This window comes from Sarcophilus harrisii, chromosome 4 (genome assembly GCF_902635505.1).
Source record: "Sarcophilus harrisii chromosome 4, mSarHar1.11, whole genome shotgun sequence".
Classification (NCBI taxonomy): domain Eukaryota; kingdom Metazoa; phylum Chordata; class Mammalia; order Dasyuromorphia; family Dasyuridae; genus Sarcophilus; species Sarcophilus harrisii.
The window spans coordinates 236,109,219-236,131,791 of NC_045429.1; the positions used below are offsets into that span (position 1 = coordinate 236,109,219).

The 22,573-nt window shown below is 33.9% G+C and overlaps 1 protein-coding gene across 2 annotated transcripts; it reads left to right on the forward strand.

Moving 5' to 3' along the window:
- Nucleotides 1–1,833: 1,833 nt before the first annotated feature.
- On the forward strand, nucleotides 1,834–20,627 carry CGAS (cyclic GMP-AMP synthase). 2 transcript variants are annotated; one of them, XM_023503075.2, is made up of 5 exons: nucleotides 1,834–2,547; nucleotides 10,327–10,546; nucleotides 17,657–17,899; nucleotides 19,536–19,635; nucleotides 20,158–20,627. In XM_023503075.2, the coding sequence occupies exons 1-5, from the start codon at nucleotides 1,933–1,935 to the stop codon at nucleotides 20,507–20,509; spliced, it is 1,530 nt and encodes a 509-aa protein (XP_023358843.1). In that variant the 5' UTR covers nucleotides 1,834–1,932; the 3' UTR covers nucleotides 20,510–20,627. The 2 variants fall into 2 exon arrangements, with proteins under 2 accessions (XP_023358843.1, XP_003769257.1); XM_003769209.4 differs by having other exon boundaries at nucleotides 20,161–20,546.
- The last annotated feature ends 1,946 nt before the right edge of the window (nucleotides 20,628–22,573 follow it).

Consider the following 22,573-nt stretch of genomic DNA (forward strand, 5'->3'; position numbering starts at 1 on the left):
ACCAAATCATTTCCAATGGAGCAGTAATGAACTGAACCAGCTACACTCAGCCAAAGAACTCTGGGAGATGACTAAAAACCATTACATTGAATTCCCAATCCCTATATTTATGCCCACCTGCATTTTTTGATTTCCTTCACAAGCTAATTGTACAATATTTCAGAGTCTGATTCTTTTTGTACAGCAAAATAACGGTTTGGTCATGTATACTTATTGTGTATCTAATTTATATTTTAATATATTTAACATCTACTGGTCATCCTGCCATCTGGGGGAGAGGGTGAGGAGTAAGAGGTGAAAAATTGGGACAAGAGGTTTGGCAATTGTCAGTGCTGTAAAGTTGCCCATATATATAACCTGTAAATAAAAGGCTATTAAATAAAAAAAAATAAAAATAAAAATAAATTGTGCATATACTTTGACCCAGCAATATCACTGCAGATCTTTATTACAAAGACCTGCAAAAAAAAGGGGGGGGGAAAGAAACCTATTTGTACAAAATATTTAGTATAGCTCTTTTTGTGGTGGCTAAGAACTGGAAATCAAAAGGATGTCCATCAATTGGAGAATGGCTAAACAATTTGTGGTACATAATTGTAATGGAATATTATCATACTATAAGAAATGACAAGCAGAAGAAAAATCTGGAAAGATTTACATGAACTGATGAATAGTGAAGTGAACAGAACCAGAAGAACTTTGTACACAGTAGCAGTAATATTATTCGATAAAGAATTATGAATGATTTAGCTATTTTCACCAACACAATGATCCAGGACAGTCCCAAAAGACTAATGATGAAATGTACAATGTTCTCTTGGTTCTACTCACTTTATTCACCGTCAATTCGTGCAAGTCTTTCCAGGATTTTCTGAAATCAGTTTGCTCATCATTTCTTATAGAACAATAATATTCCATTACATTCAAATATCCTAACTTATTCAGCCATTCCTCAACTTGGGCATCCATTCAATTTCGTTCTTTGCCACTACAAAAAGGACTGCTACAAACATTTTTGCACATGTGAATCTTTCCCCCTTTTTTGTGATTTCTTTGGGCTACAGACCTAATAGAGAGAGTGACAGATCAAAAGGTATGCACATTTTGATAGTCGGAAGGGCAGAGTTCCAAATTGTTCTCCAGAATGATTGGATCGGGATGTTTAAAAATTGAGAGGGGAGGAAAGAAGACTTCCTTTCTTTAATCTTTCACAGAAGTGAGGATGGCATAGGTCGTCCTGATTCCAGCCAGTATTTTATCCATTGTTGCCATCCAAATGTCCCAGGGATGGGAAAGGATGCTGAACATTGCATATAACCTCAATTTTTTTCAATGTATTGATCAGTTCTGTTAATTTTTTTCTTTAAAAAAAAAACTATAAGAGAGAGAGGGGGGAAGAGAAAAGATAATAAGGGGAAATCTAGTATATAAAAACAAAAAGATATTAATAAAATGTATTTTAAAAGACAAAGCCCATGCTCTAAAGTCAAGATTAGACTTGGAAAAATGAAAACTATGTCAAAGATATGTTTAATATACATTTTGCTGAGTGTGATTCCATGATGAAGAATAAAAGAATGTGTTAAAATCTTACTATTGTAAAATCAAACTGTACAAAGCAAGTGATTGCAGCATAAGGACACACTTTAATAGGTTTTTTTTTTTTTGAGTTGTAAAAAGTTATAAAGTTTATTGTATAACTATTTTACTTTATCCCAGTTAATTACTCAATGAGGGAATCTTAGAGAATAACTGGGGGTTTCCCTTTTAACTACGTTCTTGTGCAGCAGACTTCCCTCCAAGTTTCGTTAAGTTTCATTTCCTTAGAATCCACCCTTGCTTCAGTCCGCCCCACTCCCGCCTCTTACAGGAAAGCCTTTTTCTCCTAGAGACTCTCAGGCGAGAGATCCGGGAAAACTTGAATGGTCTGGGATGGAGGAGAGAGTGACAAAGGCTCCAGCAACCAAGCGCAAGAGTTCAACCCGAGGTTCGGGCAAGTCGCGGGCAGCACGAACCCGGACTCCGAGCCTTCCTTCTCAGGCTGCCCCCGATCTTAACGACGCCGCTGTAGGCGAAGGCTCCTGCTCCAGTGGTTCGGAAACTTTGCGGGAGAAGAAACCCCCTGTAAGACAGAAGAAACAAGCTCCTGTAGTCCAGGAGAAACTCCCGGTCAGAACCCTGGAGTCTCAGTCCGATAAGAAGGGGCTTCCCCACCCAGAGGACGGACATCCACTGCGGGACAGGAGACCGGTCCTCGAGGAAGATCAGTCCCCTGGTGTCCCGACGTCCCCATCCAATGAGCCGGGAATCTTGCCCAAAGTAAAGAGGGATCATGTGAACCTTAAAAAGGTCCTCCGCCAGAACTCTGCTGCCGGGAAGCTAGAGAGTGTAGTGGATAAAGTGAAGCTGCGGCGTGAGGATAAATCTAAAGCCTGCAAGTTGGTCAATAAGGTGGTGGACCACCTGAAACGGAAGCTACCTCTCTATGACTCGGCCTTCGGGGGCATTTCGACGCTGGGCACAGGCAGCTACTACGAGCTTGTGAAGGTGAGTTGACTAAGGGTTTGCTTATCCCTTACCTCTCCATTGAGAATAATAGTTGGCTTCCTTATAGATCTTTAACGTTTGCAAAATGTTTTGCTTTATGTTATCCTTATACTTTACATACATTACCCCTTGGCTCTTTGTAGGTCCCTTTTCACCCAAAACAAAATTTCCCATTACCTTCTTTGCGTTATAGCTGCTCATTTCTCCACGGGGGATCCACAAAAGAAAGCTGGATTTTGAATTTTGAATGGGAAATAGTTCACATATACTTGATACTTAATTGCCCTTGAGCAAGTCGTTTGACTCTGGGTTAAGTAAGTCACTTAACCCTAATTGCTTCAAAAAAAAAATCATCTTGTATTATTTTCTTATGATTCTGTTTACAATTAATTGCTTTTATCCTGTAACTGCCTAAATCATGGTTCTTTGTTTCTGAACTTGGGTTTAGAGTTCAGTTGGCCTGTAATGGGTTAAGTTCAAAAATCCAAATCTCCTCTAAATGAATTTTGCTAACTTTGCAGAGTATGTGAACAGAAAGAGTTTGGACCTGGTATCTTTACCAAGTTATTCTTCAAGAATGATTGGTTTGTCATATATAAATCTGACCTGGCCTCTTGCACTTGAACTCAAACAATGAGCTCTTATTAGCCCCTTGAGACAAGGGGGGGGGGGGGGGGGGGGGGGGGGGGAGCCAGGGGGGGGGGGGGGGGGGGGGGGACGCGCAGGGAAGACTTGCAATTCTCATTACCAAATTTCCAACCAATTATGTTGCTCTCTGGGTCTCAGATCTGTAACCAATCATGTTGCCACTTTATCCCATGATTTCATCTACTTTGTTCCTCCCCAAAACTACTAAAAAGGGAGCTGTCCATATGCTTGAGGGCTTTGGGCTTTGGCTAGTGGAGGCAAGCCATTAACTCATCTACTGATAGGTAGAGGTTTTTGCTAAGAAATGTTATCTTGTGTAGAGCTTCCCCTCTTCTAAATTTCCCTATTTCTTTTAAAGGTATTCTTCTAGCCTGTTAGGTTCAGAATCTTAGCATTATTCCACAGTCCTCATTCTTCCTCACTCAATATATTTAATTAAATATAATTAATTAATTATCAAATTTCGTTTTTCAATTTTTACAAAATTTCTCACATCTGATCCCTTCACTCAAAACTACCCCCTATGTTCAGGGCCTCATCATCTCTTAGATTATTGAAACTGCTTCCTAATTGGGCTCCCTGTGACAAGTTTCTGATCATTCCACTCTATTCCATATCCAGTTCCCAAAATAATTTAACTTAAATTTATATCTTACCATGTAACTTCCTTATTTCATCAACTCTAGTGGCTTCCTATTGTCTTAAGGGTAAACCCAAATGTTTAGCTTTTAAAAATCCTTTAACAGCCTAGCCTCCACCTATCTTTCTAGCCCTAGCTATGCTTCCTTTCACACTTTATAATCTAGCCAAACTAGCCTTTTATCTGTTCATCATATGTGATATTCCATTTCTCACTGGCCATACCCTATTACCCCTCCATGTTTATGATGCCCTATCTTCTTACCTTTGCTTTTTTCTTACCTTACTTTATCTTCTCTTTAAGATAATGCTCAAACACCATGCCCTGGGTGAAGTCCTTGATCCTCCTGCTGTTACTCTACCTTTCCTTATTAAGTACTTTCTTATTCCTTATTAAATACTTTCTAAGTACTTAATTACTTTGCGTATGTTTGCATTTTTTTTACTTTATATTTATATACATATATATATTATATTTATACTCAAGGGGCCACTAGTGAATATTTATTAACCCTGGGAGGAAGGTAATATATGTATACAATCTTTTAAGTTTAATCTTCATAATAAATACCTCCTGAAGTCTAATGTAGACAATAAACCAAATTGTAAATCAAGCCTTGATTTGTAGGGATTGCTGATTTCTGAAGAGTAGATGTTCACATTGAAAATTTAACAATTTGCTGTTAAAGGCAGTTAGAGCTGATTCCATGGTGCCCGTTTTATGTTTTATACACCTACACACAAATATTATATATTTTTTTCATATGCAGTTGTTGTCTTCCACAATGGAATATACATTCTTGTTTCATTTGTTATATTTGTATCTCCAGGGATTAGCACATAGTTGATATATAATGCATATTTATTGATTGAGGATGAACAGAGCAAGCCCCAGTTACATATAAATCAAATGAGAAAATATTTGTAAAGTTTCATATATTTTAAAGCACTACACAAATGTGAGACATTATTATTATTATACTCTAGCAAGGGTACTATGATGAGGTGGAAATCACTTCTAATTGATCTGTTCATTCATTCAATAAATTATTGATCATATGCTATGTATTGTGCTAGTTAAAATGGGGGAATGTAAAGATGAATAAAGCAAAAGTAAACTACAGACTCCCTGGGCCCAATGAGTGGGCTGGAGAAACATGATTTTTAAGGTTCTTGTTCCCTTGAATTCTAAATATATGAGCCTAAGCTAGTAGAAAGATAAGATGTGTGCACAAATAATCCTAGAGAGGATACATAGGATGGGGTACCAGAAGAATGGTATAAAACGCTACAGGATTTCAAATGAAAGAAAGAAAACATCTCTCTGGAACTAGAGAATATTTAATGTGTAAGGTAATCTTTGAATTAGACATTAAAAAATGGATAGTCTTTCAGTAGGTAAAGGGAAAGAGGGGTAGAGTCGAAAAGGGAGAGGAGGCATTCAAGTTGGTGATAATTCTCAAAAGTGCAGAAGCATTAAATGGGTGCTTATGCTCAGAGGAATACAATTTTTTGAGTTTCTTTTTTCCTTTATCTTTCTCATGTATGTCTTTGGATACGTCTTCTATCCTTTTTCACCTTTCTTTTCCCTTTATATTTTCTTTGTACATTTTAATTTGCCATCAAAATTCATTGATTTGCTGGGATGTGAGGAAAGTTAGGAAAGAGAAGAGAGAAAGCCTGGCTTGTAGACTCTGCATTGTAGAGGATAAGAATACAGGGTTCAAATCCTAACTCTGATACTTTTTAGCTGTACAATAGTGGACAAGTTTATTAACTTCTTTGAATCCATCTTCTCATTTGTAAAACAGAGATAATATTTGAACCACCTGCCTGGGAAGGTTGTTGTTGTTGTTTAAATTTTTAATAGCTTTTTATTTACAAGTTGTATGCACGGGTAATTTTACAGCATTGACAATTGCCAAATCTTTTGTTCCAATTTTTCCCCTCCCTTCTCCCACCCCCTCCCCTAGATGGCAGGATGACCAGTAGATGTTAAATATATTAAAATATAAATTAAATACAAAATAAGTATACATGTCCAAACTGTTATTTTGCTGTACAAAAAGAATTGGACTCTGAAATGTTGTACAATTAGCCTGTGAAGGAGATCAAAAATTCAGGCAAGCAAAAATATAGGGATTGGGAATTCTATGTAATGGTTCTTAGTCATCTCCCAGAGTTTTTTTTGCTGGGTGTAACTGGTTCAGTTCATTACTGCTCCATTGGAAATGATTTGTTTCATCTCATTGCTGAAGATGGCCAGATCCATCAGAATTGATCATCATATACTGTATGAGGATGTATTCTGATAGAAGTGGATTTCTTCAACAAAGACAAGATCTAACTTAGTTTCAATTGATCAAGGATGGACAGAAGCAGCTACACCCAAAGAAAGAACACTAGGAAATGAATGTAAACTGCTTGCATTTTTGTTCTTCTTCCCAGGTTATTTATACCTTCTAAATCCAATTCTCCCTGAGCAACAAGAAAACTGTTCGGTTCTGCACACATATATTGTATCCAAGATCTACTGTAATCTATTTAACATGTATAGGACTGCTTGCCATCTTTGGGGAGAGGGTGGAGGGAGGGAGGAGAAAAATCGGAACAGAAGTGAGTGCAAGGGATAATATTGTAAAAATTTACCCTGGCATAGGTTCTGTCAATAAAAAGTTATTTAATAAAAAAAAAGAAAAAAAATAAATTAAAAAAAAAAGAATTGATCATCATATAGTATTGTTGTTGAAGTATATAATGATCTCCTGGTCCTGTTAATTTCACTCAGCATCAGTTCGTGTAAGTCTCTCCAGGCCTTTCTGAAATCATCCTGTTGGTCATTTCTTACCAAACAATAATATTCCATAATATTCATATACCACAATTTATTCAGCCATTCTCTAATTAATGGACATCTATTCAAGTTTCCAGTTTCTGGCCACTTACAAAGAGGGCTGCCACAAACATTCTTGCACATACAGGTCCCTTTCCCTTCTTTAATATCTGTTTTGGATATAACTGGGAAGGTTGTTGTAAAGACAGCATACATGTTAGTTATTGCTTTTTTTTTCAGTGATTCCTTTTTTTAAAAAAAAAATCTACTTCTTCCAATAAATAGGATTTTTCTTTTTTCTATTTTTACACCCCCCCCCCCAATTTTTTTTAACTTTGCATTTTTCTACTTCTGGAGTTTTTTTTTTTTGTGTTTTTTTTTTTTTTTTTTTTTTTTTTTTTTTTTTTTTTTTGTTTTTTTTTTTTTTTTTTTTTTTTTTTTGTTTTTTGGGGTTTTTTCCTTTAGTAGAGGTATGAGGAGGTTCAAGAGAAAAAAAAAATAAACAATAAAATTTAATTTTTAAAAAGTAAAGCTCTAATTACCTAGAAAATGACATTTATATATACCATTTTACAATCTACAAAGTGCTTTATATGCATTATACATTATTTCATTTTTGTCCCCATTTTACAAATAAGTAAAAAAAAAAAAGTCTCTGAGAAGCTAGATGTTATAAAGAATGAAAAACCTGAGAGAAAAAGAGTTTCTGTTTTCTGGTAAATTAATAATTGGGTTATTGGATAATTGATGGTTAGTGGTCTCTCTGGGTAACAAAGTCAAAACTATACAGATCCCTGCTTAAATATCTTTGGAAAAGAAAGTGCCCCTGATAGGTGAAAATCAACCCTCACTGGTGAACAAATAATAAGAGGTAGACATTAATGAAGAAGTGGGTTAAAAGTCTTCTTTCAGCTCCTCCTGCTGAGAATGAGACTTGATCATGAGATTCAGCTGCCTCTATCTGGATAAAGGAATCCATGTCTACCCAGACCACTGATTGTTTTCTTCATAAACTGGGTCACCCTGAATTCTAATGGAAGGTCTGCAAAGGCACAAATTTGCTTCCTAAGGGCAAGAATTCACCTAGATTAGATTCTGTTTTTTTATTTTTTTTTATTTAATAGCCTTTTATTTACAGGATAAATGCATGGGTAACTTTACAGCATTAACAATTGCCAAACCTCTTGTCCCAATTTTTCACCTCTTACCCCTCACCCTCTCCCCCAGATGGCAGGATGACCAGTAGATGTTAAATATATTAAAATATAAATTAGATACACAATAAGTATACATGACCAAACCGTTATTTTGCTGTACAAAAAGAATCAGACTCTGAAATATTGTACAATTAGCTTGTGAAGGAAATCAAAAATGCAGGTATGCATAAATATAGGGATTGGGAATTCAATGTAATGGTTTTTAGTCATCTTCCAGAGTTCTTTGGCTGAGTGTAGCTGGTTCAGTTCATTACTGCTCCATTGGAAATGATTTGGTTGATCTCGTTGCTGAGGATGGCCTGGTCCATCAGAACTGGTCATCATATAGTATTGTTGTTGAAGTATATAATGATCTCCTAGTCCTGCTCATTTCACTCAGCATCAGTTCGTGTAAGTCTCTCCAGGCCTTTCTGAAATCATCCTGTTGGTCATTTCTTACAGAACAGTAATATTCCATAATATTCATATACCACAATTTATTCAGCCATTCTCCAACTGATGGACATCCATTCAGTTTCCAGTTTTTAGCCACTACAAAAAGGGCTGCCACAAACATTCGTGCACATACAGGTCCCTTTCCCTTCTTTATAATCTCTTTGGGATATAATCCCAATAGTAACACTGCTGGATCAAAGGGTATGCACAGTTTGATAACTTTTTGAGCATAGTTCCAAACTACTCTCCAAAATGGTTGGATTCGTTCACATCTCCACCAACAATGCATCAATGTCCCAGTTTTCCCGCATCCCCTCCAACAATCATCATTATTTTTTCCTGTCATCTTAGCCAATCTGACAGGTGTGTAGTGGTATCTTAGAGTTGTCTTAATTTGCATTTCTCTGATTAATAATGACTTGGAGCATCTTTTCATATGACTAGAAATAGTTTCAATTTGATTAGATTCTGTTTGTAAAGTCTTCTTGTTAGATGGAGTTTCATGAAAGGTTGCAAGGTATGTCCCTGAAGGATTTGGCCAATATTATCAATCAGCCGTGTTCTTCAGAGAATGACTGACTAACCTGCAAGGGCTAGTCTCTAAAGGAAGAAATAGAAAGGAAAAATCTCAATCCTAATTTAATAATTAGCTAGTAATAGAAAATAATAATTTCTCTCAATGTCTTGTCCAAGTTCACAAGCATAGGAATTAACAAAATCTAAAATTGAAAGTCTTCTGATCTAAACTCAGCATTCCATTCACTATACTAAACAACCTCGTTCAGTTATTTGAATCATTCTCTTTGCTAGATAAATGAGTTATTACTTCATAGTTTGCAAGTTGAAATTTTCTCAGACCACATTTTAATTTTATGCATAATTAAAATGATTTATGTGGTTTGTATAATTTTCCATCCAAATAAAGCCACTCTTTAATTCTTTTAGAGGTAACCTAATAGATTACTTATAATTATGATCAACAAAACATATGCATGGGTAATTTTTCAACAATGACCCTTGCAAAAACTTCTGTTCCAACTTTTCCCCTCCTTCCCTCTACCTCCTCCCTTAGATGGCAGGTAGTCCCATACATGTTAAATGTTAAATATGTTAAACTCGCGCAGGGGTCCTCAAACTTTTTAAATAGGGGGGCCAGTTCACTGTCCCTCAGACTGTTGGAGGGCTGGACTATAGTAAAAACAAAACCTTTGTTTTGTGGGCCTTTAAATAAAGAAACTTCATAGCCCTGGGTGAGGGGGATAATAGTCCTCACCTGTTGTATTTGGCCCGCGAACCGTAGTTTCAGGACCCCTGTAAAGCATATATTAAATACAATATATGTATACATATTTATACAGTTATCTTGCTACACAAGAAAAATCGGATTTAGAAAGAAAGTAAAAATAACCTGGGAAGAAAAACAAAAATGCAAGCAAACAATAACAGAAAGAATGGTGAACTCCATTTTTTTGACTCTTTCTACTGATCCATCTAACCTCCTTATGGGCCTGGACACCTATAGACCTATATTGAACACCAAGGAGGAGAGCAAAAGATTAAAGAAAAAGAAAATTTGTTCCATCATTTATCTAGGGCTGATCCTTCAAGGAAGGGTGACGACATGAGTAAGTACATCTTCAAAATAAAAACTTGAGGTCTAGATTTTGGCAATATGGTGGGTCATTAGTACTATTTTCACAAATGAAGAACATGATTCCTTCTATAGTAAGGAGCAAAGAAAGAATAAATGTAAATTTATTTAAGGTCTTAGCCCATTCTATGAGCTTAATTCCTCTGGGGAAAAATTATGGAACATTAAACCTATAAAAACTGCCTTATGGACAAAATCTTGTGTGATAAAATTTTAATTTTAGGAATTTTAAAAATTGAATCAGTAAATGGAAATTCTAAGGAAAATTAATTTTTGGTAACTTATCAGAACATTAAAAATACATCATTTATATCAATGTAATTTTATTTTATTTTATTTTATTTGCTGTTTCACAGATTTCTACTCCAAATGAATTTGATGTCATGCTTAAACTGAAAGTTTCTAGAGTTGAATTAAAAGAATATGAAGACAGTGGTGCATTTTATTTTGTAAAGTTTAAAAGAAATCCAAAAGGAAACCCTTTGAGCAAATTTTTAGATAATGAAATATTATCAGCTTCTAAGTTGCAGTCTACATTTAGGAAACTCATTAAGGAAGAAGTAAAACATATGAAAGGTAAGAAGTTAGTATCCTCTATTCTTAAAAATTTGCTTGTCCAGATTATATTGGTTCTTTGCCTTTTATTATGATCATACAATTAAGTAATGCATAACATTTAAATAGTAACTCATCTTCACCGCCTTGCCAGGAAATATCATAAAAATATATTGATTGTATGGTTGGTTTTCTTTTTATATTTCCATAAAAAATTGTTTAAATACATTTCACAATGACTTCAGCATTGGTTAGTGGATTTTTCTCTTCCTTAGGAGGCTTCAGAATGTTTATAAGGTCTCTCCTATTCTGATTACACAATTCTTTAACTTCCTTCTATGGACACAGAATAAGAGACATATTTTTGGACATGGCCACAGAGTGGATTTGTTTTGCTTGAATTTGCTTATTTGTTATAAGACTTTTTTTTCTTTCCAAAAAAGTAAAATGGATGTTGTTTATACATGTCTTCTGCCTGTTGGCAAATAGGTAGCGCATGTTAGGTCCAGAATGAGATATATTTTAAAATAAGGCCAATATATTAATTTGTTTTAATTGACTGCAGTCATATATTACAGAGGAAGGTTCTCTTGGGTATTGGTAAAGGGAATAGCAAGGAGAAACATTTCAATTATAGTATTCTTATGAAATGCTGTCTCTACGGTTGTTTGGTGATTTCCTAATCTCAATTTTCAATGATTTATTTTAGTTTTTATTGTTCTTCATCCTTCTAGAGCATGATATTAATAACTACTCATTCTGGTTATATTTTCCCAATCTCCCATGTTTGAAACTTTGGCACAAAATCTTTGATGCTTCCTTTTTCTTAACTTCTAATATCCAATTGATTACTAAAGCCTGTCAGTCCTATCTCCACTGTATTTATCATATCTCTTTTCTATTCTCTCCATCACTATACTAATAAAAGACATTATTACTACTTCCTTGTAGTACTGAAAAAACTTTCAAAGAGAACTTTTTGCTTCCACTTTTTTTCTTTTCAATCAGTTCTTAATATCACTGCCAGACTCATTTTTATCATGCATAGATTTTGTCACTCTTCTGCTCAAAACCCTTCTGCCTAGCAAATAAAGTTCAAATTAAGTTATATATTATGATTCAAAATAAAGAAATGAAAATGTTCAAAGAAATGTAAACTACTCAGAAACACTACACTTAGCATCATGAATATTTTCTTCAAGAATAAAGAGTTTCTAAATATGATAGATGTCAAATGAGATCATACTGTGACTTCACTGATTTTCATGTTGCCTCTAGCACTGTGTAGCACAACTTGTCTGTATTTGCTTGTCCTGTGTTACTCATTTCCTGTCTTCACAGAAGTGTATGTGTGAATGTGTGGGCAGGAAACAATTAAATACGATAAAGACCTTCTTTACTTTCTTTTAACTTCACAAAGATACCAGTGGTTCACCCTGGCTGACTTTTGGTTATATCTCACTTTTTTGATTGGCCCAGCTTCTTCTGTTGATTATATTTTTTTGGGGGGGATGCCATTTTTTATTCTACTTCTTTATATTTCTGTATTTATTATGTTGCATAATGTAGATATTTCTCTATTACTCTGTGAGTGATACTCAGTTTAAATTTTTCATAGGTTATAGTATTCTATGAATCACAACCATACAAGGATACCAAAAGACTATTAATACTAAAAATATGGATCTTTGTTTCTGCAAAAAGTCTGGGGTCATTAATGAAACTGAATTTTCCCAAAGACAATTCAGTCCATTCCCCTTAACCCATTTAATTACTGTCTATTTACAGTGTTTAGTCAAGATATATGCACTGATGAATGGTGTACTTCTAATGACATATCATAATTTAGAAAATAATTTTTAAAAGACATAATTTATTATTATTACATTAGTAATATTAATTATTTATATATATATATATATATTATAATTTATACAACAATATTGTGGCTTGACCAGAACATTAGGGTTTGGGTTTTTTAAAAATATTTTTATAGTATTTTATTTTTTTAAATACATGAAAAAATAGCTCCCAATATTCATCTTTGCAAAACCTTATATTTCAAAATTTTCTTACTCTCCTCTTCCCTCTCCCTCCCTACAAACAACAAACAATCTAATATAGGTTAAATGTGTGTGATTCTTCTAAACAGATTTTGTATTTGTTATGTTGTGCAAAAAAAAAAAAATCAGATCAAAAGGGAAAACACTCAAGAAAGGAAAGAAAAAACAAAGCAAACAAATAACAACAACAAAGGTAAAAATACAATGCTTTGATCCACATTCAGGATCCATAGTTCTTTTTGTGGTTGTGATTGGCACTTTTCATTACAAGTCTATTGGAATTGCCTTGAATCACTGGATTCTTACGTTCTCTTGTTATATTGTTAATGTTGAAAAGAGCCATGTCCTTCAGAGTTGATCATATATAATCTTCTTATGGTGTATAATGTTCTCCTGATTCTGCTCATTTCAATTAACATCAGTTCATGTAAGTCTCTCCAAACTTTTCTGAAATCATCCTGCTCATCATTTCTTATGGAACAATAATATTCCATAACATTCATATAGCATAACTTATTCAGCCATTCTCCAACTGAGAATCCATTCATTTTCCAGTTCCTTGCCACTACAAAAAGAGCTGCTACATTCTTGCAGACGGATCCATTTCCCTTTTTTGTGATCTTTTTGGGATATAGGCCCAATAGAGACACTGTTGGATCAAAGAGATATGCACAGTTTTATAGCCCTTTGGGCATAGGAATCAATTCATTATTGAAAAGAGCCAAGGCCATCACAATTGATTATTGCATAATCTTGTTGTTACTGTGTACAATAAAAATATTAGTTAAAAAATGTCTTTTTTGAAAAAAAAAAATTTCCCTTTAAAAAGAAAGGGAAAACAATCTATGAAAAAAAGTCCTGTATAAAGGAGGGAGAGGACAGATCATAAAGGGGGGAAAAGATGCATGTGTATGTATATACATAGATAAACAGATATATACACATATGCATAAAATGAAAGAAAGGAAAACTGGACAGCCAGGATCAGGGTGCTTGCTAGTCACTATTTCACATAGGTTTTCATCAGGTATATTTTAAAGGCTATATTATTTGTCCAGAATTTTGTGTAGTCAATAAGCTATGTTCTCACAGGAGGCTTTGGACAAACAAAAAGGATGGTCATGATATGACATAGGACTGATATCCTTGAGGATGTCTAAGCAGATATAGCTTTGCATGTCCATACTGAGATTATAACAGGGAATGACAGAGTTCACAGTAGAATCAAAGGAGTGGCCAATGGGAAATTCCTAAAAGTGCTTATACCTCAGGTCTTTATATATTATCTCTTCCAAGTTGTCCCAAGGATGATGCTACTCCATTTAAAGAGATTATTTAATTCAGGAAAAACAAGAATTCTTTTTATGATGCCTTCAGACATAATTAAGCCATCAGTTCTCTGTAACCTCTTGCCATTGGATCCCTTACTTGTGACCAGGTTAATATTTTGATGGTTAGGTCAAACTCTCATTCAGGAGACTCTGAAATGTTTCAAGGTTTAAGACAAACAGCAGTAAGTAGCAGCATTTGGAAGACTTCACATCTATGGGGAATCTCTCTTCAATTTAACCTGTGCTGCATCTCCTTCATGACAATAGTGAACACTGATGAGCATCCATCCATCCATCCATCTGCCATATATGTTATTTTATTGATCAGATAATTGTTAAACTATGTTCTCTTGGTTGTTATGTTGTTAATGGACTTTTGAATTATTTTGCAATGCCCTTTTGGAAGAAGGGAGGCTTTATGATAGTATTCTGTTCAAAGGAGCCATGAGATCATAAATAATGAAAATCTTAATAGAAAACTGATCGAGTGAAATAACTATTTCATAATCAACTGTTAGTGTGAAATAAAATCATTTGGTTAGAACAAATATCAAAATAAGTAACAAATTAGAAGAAAATAAAAAGATGAAAAGAAGACATTGTGTACATTGAACAACTCCAATCCAGTGGTTTAAATTATCAACTCTGAAAAGTAGTTAAAAGTAAAGATATTGCTTAGAGAAAGATATTAGTAAAATTAATCAATACATTTAAAAATATAGCAATAAATTAAATGTTCCACATTTTGAACTTAGCACCTCTCTACATGAGTTGGGAGGGAGATTTCTTATGTTGTTTCTTTGGGGTCTTTCTTGTTCTGTATTTTACAATGTTTTTCTTTAGGTCTTGTGTTATGACTTTTTCCTCTCCATTTCTATTGTTGTAGTGATTGTATATATTGTTTTCCTGCATCTGTTTGCTTTATTTTGCATTAGTTCATGCAAATCTTAACATGTTTCTCTGTATTCAGCACATATACTGTTTTTATAGCATAGTAATATTCCATTACATTCAGGTAACATGTTGCTTTTAATCATTCCCCGGTTAATGGGCATCTACTTTGCTCCAGTTTTTTTGGAAGCAGCTCAATTTTTATAGTTAGCTTACTGCTTTGTACTTGGCCTCTTTTCTGTGATTAGAACTTGGAATTCAAAGAATAACTTCTTTACATGAAAAAGTGGCAAGTGGCACTTAAGAAAATAAAGTCAGAAAATCAGAGTTCATTATTCTCACCAAATCTAAGATGGAAGTGACATCATTTTAAAGTTACCGAGGGATTGATTTTCAAAGAAAGAAAGATTCCAAATGAATGCAAAAGATCACAGACAATGCTTTTACAAAAAAACCTCTTACTCTGACTTTTTGTTGGTTATACTGCTCCAAAATTCAGTTTTAAGTGTTATTTCAAAATTGTTTTGGGAGAAATGTTGAGAGTTTGACTGGCATGCTGCCTCTATCTAGCCATCTTATCAGGGATGTGTATACCTGAAAAAGAAAGCTAGCTAGTCATATATATATATACACACACACACACACAAAGAATGCAAAACAACATATTAAAAAGGATGGCTCTTAGGAGTTGGAGGAGGAGGAGGAAGAGATGATGAGGGTGGGAAGGGACATACTTGTACAAAACAAATCATATCAATATTTTTAAAAATTTTTAATAGCTTTTTATTTACAAGTTATATGCACGGGTAATTTTACAGCATTGATAATTGCCAAAACTTTTGTTCCAATTTTTCCCCTTCTTCCCCCCACCCCCTCTCCTAGATGGCAGGATGACCAATACATGTTAAATATGTTAAAGTATAAATTAAATACACAATAAGTATACATGTCCAAACCGTTATTTTGCTGTACAAAAAGAATTGGAATTTGAAATATTGTACAATTAGCCTGTGAAAGAAATCAAAAATGCAGGCAGGCAAAAATAGAGGGATTGGGAATTCAATGTAATGGTTCTTAGTCATTTCCCAGAATTCTTTGGATGTAGCTAGGTGTAGCTGGTTTAGTTCATTACTGCTCCATTGGAACTGATTTGGTTCATCTCATTGCTGAAGATGGGCAGGTCCATCAGAATTGATCATCATATAGTATTGTTATCAATAAATTTTTTAAAAATCCATTGAACATTTATTATTGAATGGGAATTGAATTCCCATTGAATGGGAATCACCAAGTTTGATGGTTAGCTCTACATTTGCAATGTCAAAATTTTATCTTTCATATTTGCAATAAATATTTTTCCTAATCTATTTATATAAAGATAATAGCACCTTTAACAATTCAAGAATAATGATAAATGTGGAAATATATTTAGAGGAATTGCACATGTTTAACTTATATTGGATTACTTGCTGTCTGGGAGATGGGACGGTACAGAGGGAAGGAGAAAAATTTGGAACACAAGGTTTTGCAAGGATGAATGTTAAAAACTATCTTTGCATATATATATATATATATATATATATATATATATTTTTAGGTTTTATTTGTTTATTGATTCCTTTTTTAATAGAACACATCCACTTTGGAAGAGAGAACTCTTCCCTTCCCAATACTTTGACCCTTCCCTTGTAACAAATATTAAGAGAGAAAAATATTTATTTATTTATTTATTTTTTATTTAATAGCCTTTTATTTACAGGATATATACATGGGTAACTTTACAGCATTAACAATCGCCAAACCTCTTGTTCCAATTTTTCACCTCTTACCCCCCACCCTCCCTAAATGGCAGGATGACCAGTAGATGTTAAATATATTAAAATATAACTTAGATACACAATAAGTATACATGACCAAAACATTATTTTGCTGTACAAAAGAATCAGACTCTGAATTATTGTACAATTAGCTTTGAAGGAAATCAAAAATGCATGTAGGCATAAATATAGGGATTGGGAATTCAATGTAATGGTTTTAGTCATCTCCCAGAGTTCTTTTTCTGGGTATAGCTAGTTCAGTTCATTACTGCTCCATTAGAAATGATTTGGTTGATCTGTTGCTGAGGATGGCCTGATCCATCAGAACTGGTCATCATCTAGTATTGTTGTTGAAGTATATAATGATCTCCTGGTCCTACTCATTTCACTCAGCATCAGTTCGTGTAAGTCTCTCCAGGCCTTTCTGAAATCATTTTGCATATATTTTGAAAATCAAAAGCTATTAGTATAAAAAATTCTACATAAGTGTATATAAACGTGTGATTATACATGTCTATATATATGGACATATAGGTATATTCATCTATACATACAGGTAAGTGTAAAATATTTTGTTGGGGTAAGTAACTCGGGATCTTTAAAAGTGCTACATGATTTCTTTGGGAAAAAAATTGTGAGGAGATAGTAAATGAACAGCCAGAAAGTGACATTGGTACTCCCATAAATGTTAAAGGGATCCAAAGAAAGGTCTCCATTGTGTTGAATGAATCTTCTTAAGAGACATGGAAAACAAAGTTAAGTTAGGATTGTACAGGATGAATAGACAAAGAGGGATTGGATTTTCCTTAGGAAAAAAGTTAACACATTGGTCAAATCTTAGCTCCATGTAAGTATATCAGAATAGTTATTTTGATATATGCCATAATGATCTAAGAGACAGCAAGATCCATGAAGTAATATAATCTTAATTTTTTCTCTGTGCCAGTGCCTAATATAATGCTCAGCCATCTAATAAATGTTATTGAATTAAATTAAATAAACATATTTTTCTTTTAAATATTCAAACAGAAATGGACATTACTGTGGAGAGAAAAAAGCCTACAAGTCCAGCAGTAACCCTTCTAATTAGAAAACCTGAAGAAATATCAGTGGACATAGTCCTAGCTTTGGAATCGAATTGCAGCTGGCCCTCAAGTACACAGGGGGGTCTAGCAATTGAAGACTGGCTAGGAAGAAAAGTAAAGAGGGAATTTAAATTCAAGCCAGTTTATCTTGTACCTAAACCTGTAAAGGAAGGAAGTGGTTTTCAAGGTATTTTGAATATTAAATACTATTATCATTATTTTAAGCATATATATGTAATATATATATTTATTTATAGTTTATGTATTTAAGAATATGATTCTGAGGAGGGGTCCATAGGTTTTACTAAAAGAGTCTATGACACAAAAAGTGTAAGAACTTTTGGTCCAAACAGTATTGCTAGAAATAGGTTAGTAATTTTCTGTCCTTTCAATAGTGATGCCATTTTGACTGCTTTTTTTCCTTACACTGTTAAATTTACATATTTTCATGAAATCAGAGTTAGAGATAATTCAGATGCTTTCTGTCTTTATCTTATAATTAGAATAAAAGAAAACTATTAAAACTACTTTATAAATCATGTTGATTGCTTAGCAAATGACTTGAGCTAGAGAAGCTCCTAAAATGTTTTATTGCCATTGCTACATGGAAACCATATAATACATATTTTATGAAATGTGAAATAAAAGGTCACCAAAATTTCCTTTTGTTTAAAATGGAATTTATTCTTAAAACATCAAGTTAAAACCTCTTACAGGAAATAACTTGTATTTATGTAGTTCTTTGATTTTTCTTTGACCTTCACCTTCGTGATCTTTATCCCCAAATGGTTTACTTTTATATATCCTTTCCTCCAAGGAACTTATGAGGAAAGTAGTATATACCTTTTACAGTTAGAGAAATGGCAGCTTAGTGATATTAAATGACTTACCTTTACATCAGTATACTACCAAAAAAAAAGCTCATTTTTATTAAGTAATTTTAATTATTAGTAAGTATGAAGTATATCAGTACTATGTTAAATGCTGTACAAATATCTCATTTGATCTTTACAACAATCTTGGGAGGCAGATATTATTATCCCCATTTTATAATTAAGGAAACTGAGGCAAACAAATTACTTGTCCAGGATTATGTAGCTTATAAAAAATCTGAGTTTGGATTTGAAGCTAGGTCTTCCCAACTGCAGGCTCAGCTATCCACTGCACCACCTTGCTGTGAAAATACATTTTAAAAGTTCTAATTAATTATAACATATTATATATAAATATTATATTATGAATTACATAAATGTTATATATAAATAGATAACATAATTATCAGATTAATTATAATTGTGTTTTTTTAATGAGTTGGTTTCAGCATAAATGATGACTTTAATACTAAAATATCTATTGATTTAGGAACACTATCTCTTGTTCTCCCTCCCCCAAAGTAAACAAATAAATTTGAAACATAATTCCAAGCCATTAAAATTTCACTTGTCTTCAGAATATTAGAGGTTATATCGTATGGTATTGGACAAAATGTCAGGAGAGCTAGGTTCTAATATTGGTTTTGCCACTAATTAATAAGGTGCTAGATTTCAGTCAAGTCACTTAGTTTCTCTGGGTCTCAGTGCCTTCATCTGTAAAATAAAGGGGTGGGGCAAGATGATCTCTCAAGTTTTCTTTAATTCTAGGTATAACCCTGACCTCCTGAACTTTTGATGTGTGAAATAAAGCATATTAAAGTAATAAATATTTCCTAACATTAGGATGGGGTGTTTTGTTGGATAGAACAAGCTAGATAGAATTAGCTATTATATATGGAATATAATATTTTGTAAACTGACACTTTTTTATTTACTTTTTTAAAAATTCAGCTAACATATGGCGGCTTTCCTTCTCACACATTGAGAAGGAAATTCTAAGGAATCATGGAAGTACTAAAACATGCTGTGAAAAAAAAAAGTCATGTTGCAGGTGAGTTATGTGTCTGGTTTTCATACTGCTTTGTTGGATGGTCAATAGAATGTAGAACAGGAACTGTTTGTTTTGTTTTGTCTTTGTTATTCTTTCTCTTTTGCTGGTGCTATCAGTTCCTTTTAGTAGCAAGTGTTTTCCTGAATTGATTTTTAAAAAATCTATTAAGGCCATTCTACAAATCTAAGTATTAGTGTGCCCCTAAAGAGTTAATTCAGCTTACTTTAAGCCTAGATTTAGGGGAAGTATAAATAGGTTTTAAGATTTAAATATAGCACAGAGTAGTGTTAAATCAGAAAAACTGACTTGTTTTCAGAAAGATTGTGTAGACTTTGATGTATGAAGAAACAGTCTACATCCTTTCCTCTCAAATACTTTGTACCTGCTCCATTCTCAACAATTTAGTCAGAACTGCGATATAAGATATAGTCCTTACCTACAAATCTTTGTAGGAAAAATTATCTCAAAACAATTAAATATAAGACAGCAAAAGGGCCAACCTTACATTTACTTTTTCATTAGCAGGAAAAAATGTTTAAAGTTGATGAAATATCTTCTTGAACAACTGAAAAAAAAGTTTGAGAACCGCAAGGAGCTCAACAAATTCCATTCCTATCACATGAAAACTGCCTTCTTTCACTTATGTGTCCAGAAACCACACGACAGTCAATGGCAAAAAGAAGATCTACAACAGTGTTTTGATAACTGTGTGACTTACTTTCTTCATTGTCTCCAGATAGAACAACTTATACATTTTTTTATTCCTAGATATAATCTCTTTAGTCTTGGTCTTATTGACAAAACCAGTCAAACATTTCTGTTAAAGCAAATTGAATTTCAAAGAAACAATATGTTTCCAGTGTTTGATGAATAAGATTATGTTTAGAAAAGAACCAAGACTTATAGTTGCTGTCACCTTAATAAAGTAATTTCTGAAATTGTCACTGAATTGTCTTCTCTGAAAATAGATATATTCTCTTTTTTGGTAGGATGGGGCAAATTGGGGGGGGGGGGTTTAAAATGAGTAAGTGGGGCAAAAAAAAAAGATTAATGGAAAAGAATGTTCTATATTCTGTCAATGGCTTTGCCAGTGTAGAAGAAAGAATTTCAGCAAACTGGGATAAACCCAAAAATCTTTAATAAATAAAAGCTTAAAAATTTGTCATTGAAATGGTAGCTATTTTTAAATTAGAATTTTAAAAACAAGTTATTCAGTAAGCAGTAAAGAAATCATAGTTAAAAATCCAAATGCTATTGTTAGGATGATGACAAATCTATTGAGATGATGGGAGAGCAAAAGTATGAAATGACTTCAGTGTTCTAAAATAATTATAAATTATTTAGATCATAAAATATCTGAAAATTACAATATGGATAATTATGCTAATTATGTTAATAATTACATAAAGTATGTAATAATTATAATCTTAATCACAAAATAACCAAGATTAATTATAAAAGGCAACACATGCCTTTTATGTGGCTGAGGGAATTAGGCGGACAAAGCCTTCAAAAAAATGGATTTTTGAAGGAAATGGGCCCCAGGAAAAAATAGGTTATAGATTTTTCTAGTCACCAAAGTTTTCGTATATGTGAATATGGATACAAAGAAATCTTGTCACGAAATGTCGTGAACATAGAGGAGATAATTTTAGAGGGAAGGCACTGAGGTGGATTGAGAAAGGCTTGAAGGAAGCAGAAGTTGAAAATGAGGAAGAAAAGAAGGGCCTTCCAGGCATGAGGGAGACCCAATGAAAAGACAGTCAGGAGATGGAGGGTTTGTAATTAAATAGCAAGCTCATTGTTATTGGATCTGAACAGATGGGAGTCAAGTTTAAGGCTGAAAGGTAGGAATGGACCAAGTTGTGAAGGGCTTTAAAAGTCATATAGAGGCATTTATATTTTGTTTAAGAGGTAACAGGGAACCACTGGAGTTTATTGACTATGGTGGGGCAGAGATACCAGATCTGTGCTTCAGACCGATCACCGGATCACTTTAGTAGGAAAGGAGAGGATGGAATGGAGTAGGGAAAGATAAGGGGGAAGACCCACAAGAAAGCTATCACAATAGTTCAGGTGAGATGTGATGAGGGCCTATACCAGGATTGCTATCGTGTCAGAGAGAAGAGGACATATAGGAGAGATGCTTCAAAAGGAGAATAACAGGGCTTGGCAATAGATTCAATGTGAAGGGTGAGAGGAAGTGGAGAGTTGAAGATGACACATGAGTTGTAAGCCTATGTCACTGAGATTTCCTACAGTAGAAAAGTCAGGAAGAAGAGAGGGTTTGAGGGGAAAGATAGGTTCTGTTTTAGACAAGTTGAGTTTAAGATGTCTATAGGACATACAATTTGAAATGCCCAAGAAGTACCTAGAGTTAGGAGATTGAAAGTCAAGAGACTGGAGAGAGGATGGGGTAGATAAATTGATCCAGAAACTATCTTCAATGGACATGAAAATTAAATTGGTGGAGATCAACAAAGATCACCAAAGAAATTACTATGGAGGGAGAATCAAGATCCTGGAAAGGAGATTGAGGAGTGACCAGACAGGTAGGAGAAACAGGAGAGAGCAGTGGTATTAAAAACTATAGAAAAGACTATCAAGGAAAAAAGGGGGATGATATTTGTACAGCAAATGAATTAAATTTTTTTTCATTGAATTATGAGGCAAGATTTTCAGTGGAGGGGGTTGAAGGGCAAAAGGAGAGGTTTAAAGAGAGACTTAATATATGGTACAGATGCTGTGGAGAGTAGGAAATGAAAGACTGGAGAGGTGGCCTAGAAAATAACTGAGGGATAGTGACAGTGGAGGTTATGTTAGGAGGGAGGGACAGGGTTAGGGTCTCAGACATAAGAAAAGGTGATACTATAAAAAATTATGATCAGATAAAGGAATTTCAGGATTCACAAATGTACAAGTGGGACACATGGTCAAA

Coding starts and splice junctions, on each gene's coding strand:
- CGAS (XM_023503075.2), top strand. CDS start 1,933: ATGGAGGAGAGAGTGACAAAGGCTCCAGCAACCAAGCGCAAGAGTTCA. Junction 10,547..17,656: donor AGAAGTAAAACATATGAAAG/GTAAGAAGTTAG, acceptor ATATTCAAACAG/AAATGGACATTACTGTGGAG. Junction 19,636..20,157: donor AAAAAAAAGTCATGTTGCAG/GTGAGTTATGTG, acceptor CTTTTTCATTAG/CAGGAAAAAATGTTTAAAGT.